Genomic DNA, 6,000 nt, shown 5'->3' on the forward strand with positions numbered 1-6,000 from the left:
GTTTCAAGATGGAAGAGCGCTTGGCCCCCTTTTGGGCTGTAAAGCTACTAAAATAAAAACAGTACAAGAGGGTAGAAGAAAAATGACGAGCGTGTCTTGAAGAAATTAAATGTGTTTGTTTAGCAAAATTCAACACAAGGTAATTCAACGTGGAAAATCAAGAACTAAACCAAATAGAACACAAAACGATATACGATATGTAATATTGATAAAAAGAATAAAGTTGTGTGTAGACTATTTCCATTGTTTTAAGTTTTGAGAAAGTGTAAACCGTTTTTAAAAAAAAAAAAAAAAAATTAAACATTTTTTTTTTCTGTTAAGAAAAATGAAAAGAATATTTCCTCCATTTCTTTAAATATGAAAATCTAAATAAAGCCAAAAATTTTTTTTTTAAAAAAACAGGGTTGCAGCTATCAAAAATTGAATCGATTAAGCTATCAATTATTTCGAATAATCGAGTAATGAATCGGATTAGGAACATTTAATGCGTTCCAGAGTAAATTTTAGATGTAAAACAAAGGCTAGCTGAGATTGCACTTTCAAAAAAAGCATTAAATGAAAATGCAAAATAAAATTCTCGAGTGTTTTTGCAAACTATGTAGAACTGCACTTTCATTTCACAGGAGCAATAAAAGCATTTAAAACTACATTACAATACCAAGCTTAGCCTCAAACAGTACAAAAAAATAAATGATTATCAAAGTACAACAAAAGAACAATTGGCTAACTTGCATAGCAAAAGTCCGCTAGCTTAAATGGTATGAATGCTAACTTTTTTTTTTTTTTTCTTTACGGTGCTCTTAACAAATTGTTGAAACACATATTTCAACAAAAAAAACTGCTAAACTAAATTACAAATGCATAAACAATCATATTGGCTCAAACAAAAAATTCTGTTGGTCTCAACAGGGAGCAGCTGGATCCAGCCGTGTTCTATGAGTTATGGCATATTCACTTTTACCACTACCACTAGAGGGCATTGTATTTTGCTTTTTTTTTCGTATGTGGCAAAATGGATTTTGGCATGTGGCATTTTTTTTTTGGGTAGCATTTTTTTTTTTGTATTTGTCAAAATTCATTTAAAATTCATTTGGCCATTGCCATGTGGCATTTTTTGCCATGTGGCAAAATGTATTTTGGCATGTGGCTTTTTTTTTTTTTTTTTTTTTTTTTTTTTTTGGTATGTGGCAAAATGGATTTTGATATGTGTCTTTTTTTGGGGTGTGTGGCAAAATGTATTTTGGCATGTGGCTTTTTTTTGGTGTGTGACATATTTTTTGGTATGTGGCAAAATCCGTTTTGCCATGTGCCTATTTTGTGTGTGTGTGTGTGTGTGTGTGTGTGTGTGTGTGTGTGTGTGTGTGTGTGTGTGTGTGTGTGTGTGTGTGTGTGTGTGTGTGTGTGTGGCAAAATGTATTTTGGCATGTGGCTTTTTTATTTTTTTATTATTGTTTTTTGCATAGGGCATTTTTGTGGTATTTTGCAAAATGGATTTTAGTGGGGGTTTTTTGGGGTTGTGTGTGTGTGTGAGACGTATTTTTAGTATGTGGCAAAATCCATTTTGCCATATGGCTTTTTTTTGGTGTGTGGCAAAATGTATTTTGGCAGGTGGCATCTTTTTTGCATGTGGCATTTTTTTTTGGTATGTGGCAAAATGGATTTTGGTATGTGCTTTTTTTTTTTTTTTTTTTTTTTTTTTGGTATATGGCATTTTTGCAGGCCCTGCACGACCATGCCATTGACAGCTATGCACGTCCAAATTTTCCATTCATTTTAAAGTGTGGCTGTGAATTTTTTTTTTTTTTTTTTTTTTACCAAACAATTTACCATTACAGCGCATTGACATTCAACTGGCACCCAAGACAGGCTATGCCATTGACGGGTATGCACATCCAAATTTTCCATTAATGCGAAAATCCGTTTTGCCACATACCAAATACCACTTTTCGTTCTCGCTCTCTCTCTGTTTTAGGGAAATAGATAATAGGGTAATTTTGTATTTGGCGCACACACACATACAAGGCGCACCGCATTATTGGGCGCATGAAAAACATACGCTAGCATGGATGCTAGCAGGTTTTTTTTTGTTTTGTTTTTTTGAAAGGCAGCAGAAACAAAACTTACTTCAACTGTACTTTATTAAAGAATATAACAAAGTAATTCACATAATCTTAATCCACAAATCCAATCAAAGTCCTCATCTTCTGTATCTGAATTGAAAAGCTGAGCTAGGTCCAGTGTTGTTAATAACGGCGTTTATGTTAGTAGTGTTTATTTCATTTGTCATGTCATTTCATCCATTTTCAACTAGCTTGGCTTTAAAATTTTCAAGAACCACTGTCCTCATGTGACTCCCCAGACTCCATGCACATAGAGAACATCGAAGCCGTCCAGAGGCTCCAGGATTCCCTCCACGAGGCCCTGCAGGACTTTGAGGCCGCGCAGCACCCGGAGGACCCTCGGCGGGCGGGCAAGCTCCTCATGACGCTGCCCCTCCTGCGGCAGACGGCCACCAAAGCGGTGCAGCACTTCTACAGCATCAAAATGCAGGGCAAGGTGCCCATGCACAAACTCTTCCTGGAGATGCTGGAGGCCAAGGCTTGACAGAGGGTGGGGGCGGGGCCTACGCCTCGGACGGACAGCCACGCCGGCCGACGGCGCGGCGACGTATAATTGTGCCAACGGGAGAAGCTTGAAAAGACGTCGATTGCAGACGCGGGGACTATTATTACTGTATATAAAAATGTACAGAAATGAGAAAAGGGAGGTCTTGTTATAACCGCAGGCCTGCTATGGTACTCGATATCATTTGAAGCTTCTGTGGATTTTCATATTTTAATTTCACCTCCTTCCCAATGAAATTGTCATGTTTCACTGCCATTGACGGCGATACTTATTATATGGGGTTATGCCTTGCAAAGGCCCAGATCGTAAAATTCCTCAACTTTATCATGTATTTATTATTTCAGCATCTTCTCGTTTTCTCAGCGCGACGCACAGCCTGAACCGTTTGACCGATCAGCACCGTTCGAATATCGAAACGACAACGCATGAAAATTTCCGTTCACCCATTAACACGGGTTTTTGGGGGGAAAAATACAATTTTAAAAAGGTTTCAAAATGTATCGAGCCCTTCAATTTTTGACCAAATCATGTAATTTTCACATCAAAAATTCCAGCGACGGTAAGGGGCATACAAGTTGTGTACAGAATTTGGCAAAAACGTAGCGTTCCCCCAAAATTTGCCAAAAACTTTCCCATTCATTTCTAATGGGATGCCATTTGACAACCACGTATGTTGAAATTTCCCATTCATTTCAATGGCAGGAAAACAAGGTCCTTGTGATTTTTGACCATTTACCATGACAGCTCATTGACATTCAAGTAAGTCGATGCCACGGACAGCCATACACGCCCATGCCATTGACGGCCATGTACGTCCAAATTTCCTATTCATTTCCAATGGCATTTACATTGCATGGACGCCCATGTGCATAGATGCCAATAAGGGCTATGCACATCCAGGCCATTGACGGCCATGTATGTCAATTCTATTGATGCCATTGTACTTGGATTATATTGACGCATATGTAAATCGACGCCATTGACGTCCTTGTAAGTCGAAATTTCTCATACATTTTCAATGGCAAAAAAACCTGTGTGCCCAAATCAACAGGGAGTGACCTGATATCTACAGGATATGTCCCTGAAATGTCCCCAAATCAACCTGAACGTGGCTAAAATCTGTATCTACTGTACCACAGCAAAGCCCCATAGGAATTTCTCCTGAATTTGCAGTTTTGTAGTTTTAAAGAGATTCAACGAATGAGAGACCTAATCCCGTGTAACAATGTTGTGTTAATTACCAAATTGCAATTATTTGCATTTATTTCTGTGTAAATGTGGAGATTAAACCCTCGATTAAATTTCGGAAACTTGTGCGATTCATTAACTTTTACCATCTTTGGTTGCTGTTTTATCTGAAATCTGTGTCATAAGACTGTCATAATGATGACATCTGTCATGAATATGAATGAGGGCTTATGACAAATGCGATTGTCATTTAGGAAAAGATGTCAGTTTTGATGCAATACTGACATTTTTTCAAATGTTTGGGTTGGGATTAGGGGGTTTAGGAACTGTAAGGGTTAGGAAATAATGACATTTGTCGTAAGCATTTATGTTCGTGACGGTGTCATATCATACTTATAACGGTCTTATGAGACAGAGTTCAGATAGTGTTACCCAGTCAGTACTAAACTGCGATTAATCGCATTTAAAATAATCGCAATGTCAGAAACTTGTTTTTTTTGTACAAAATTGTAATTAATTACGTCTAATAAAGCTCTATTAAAACTAAGCTTAATTGCGATTAATTACAGAAATGTGTCATTTTTTTCCTTGAGTACAAAACTTACAAATAATTGCCGTTTATATTTGTTAAGACTAGAGTTGTCCAATAATGACCTTTTAACCAATATCCCAATATTGTCCAACTCTAAAAATCCAATACCGATATCAAACTGGTATCGATATACGCGGTCTTGAACTTGGCATATTATGGCTAATTCATGAGTTTGTATTTCAATATATTGTTCATTTAATTTCTTTGCACCATAAATGCAAAGCGTCTAAATTTGGAGACTTCTAATAGGCAATAAGCATAACTGCTTTGTTACGCTGTGACCAGCCCTTGTACAAAGGCTTCTACATGCATATTTGATCAAAACCGATGTCGATGTTGTCCGATATCATTTTAAAATGCTTTTATCAGCAGATATTAGGGACTACCCGATAATATCGGACAACTCTAAGACTAAATGAGATATCAATCACAGAAATGTCTGTGATACATGATCTGTTAGTCTTTTGTCTAGGGAACAAAAATTAGATTAATCGCATCTAGAAACTAAGATTAATCTCATTTGATCGAGAATAGCAGACTTGTGTGATTCATCTGCTACAATAAGTAAAAAATTGCGATTAATCGCATTGATAAGACTAAATGAGATTAATCTCAATTACTCATGAATAATTACAAAAACCTTTGTGACTCATCTGTTACAATCTCTTCAGTGTTTAATTGCAATTAATCGCATTCATTCATATTGTGATAAATCTCGATTATAGAAACTTGTTTCAGCGAATAATTGCTGCTGTACAAACCGGTCCAAATAGATTACACGTCTGTCGCCGTCAATGGCAGCCAGTGACACTTTGGGTTGGGGGAGGGGGATATAAAAATCATGCTGTTATTGTGAGATTTTTTTTATGCGTAGAATTTTGAGAAACTAATCAATTTCTTTGGAATACATGTACATAAAATGTATTTACCTCGCGGCGGGGTCGGTGGGCCGGCGCGCCCAGAAATGTGCAATAATGTCCAATTTGAGACCCCGACGTGATTCTAGGGGGTTCCAACGTAGCCTCGCAATATTTTTTTTTCTATCCAGTCTAATGACACCCTGTTAATGTGACCTGATAGCTCTGCAATAAACACACTTCTCGTGTTATGATGTCATATACAGTGTTGGTCATCACTTGTTCTTTTTACAGATGGAAACCATCAATACCTTCTATTTTGCACAAAATGGTTGTTTCTTTAGTGTACTGTACTGCCAAAGCAACAGCTTGTTTAAAAAAATTTTTTAGCAACCTGAAATTTTGTAGGCACGTTTTTCATGAGTAGACCCACAAAAAAGTCTTATGTAGTAATGCCTGAAAACACATAGGAATTGTGCCATTTTGGTTTAAAATGGCAATTTTAGTCCATGACTAGTGGTTGTAGCGCTAGTTTGAAAAATCAAGCCCCTAAATTCTGTTTCCTTCAGGGATATGAAATTTGGTAGACCGGTCCACCATGCGTACACCCACAAAAAAGTCTCAATACACCAAGACCCAAAATGCAAAGCTTTAGTTCAAATAGCAATTTTTTATCAGTGTTGGTAATTTCAAGATAACACAGAAAAGAATGTGCCTTGTTTTGAAAATTCAGCCCCC

The 6,000-nt window shown here is 37.1% G+C and overlaps 1 protein-coding gene across 2 annotated transcripts in view; it reads left to right on the forward strand.

Annotated features, from left to right (window-relative positions):
* The window catches only part of esrrgb (estrogen-related receptor gamma b), a 61,370-nt gene extending 55,681 nt beyond the window's left edge, over nt 1–5,689 (forward strand). For both annotated transcript variants that reach the window (XM_057823372.1, XM_057823373.1), the window contains one exon: nt 2,360–5,689. In XM_057823372.1, coding sequence (XP_057679355.1) covers nt 2,360–2,604 — 245 coding nt within the window. In that variant the 3' untranslated portion in view covers nt 2,605–5,689. The remainder of the gene's footprint in view (nt 1–2,359) is intronic.
* The last annotated feature ends 311 nt before the right edge of the window (nt 5,690–6,000 follow it).

This window comes from Corythoichthys intestinalis, chromosome 19 (genome assembly GCF_030265065.1).
Source record: "Corythoichthys intestinalis isolate RoL2023-P3 chromosome 19, ASM3026506v1, whole genome shotgun sequence".
Classification (NCBI taxonomy): Eukaryota; Metazoa; Chordata; class Actinopteri; order Syngnathiformes; family Syngnathidae; genus Corythoichthys; species Corythoichthys intestinalis.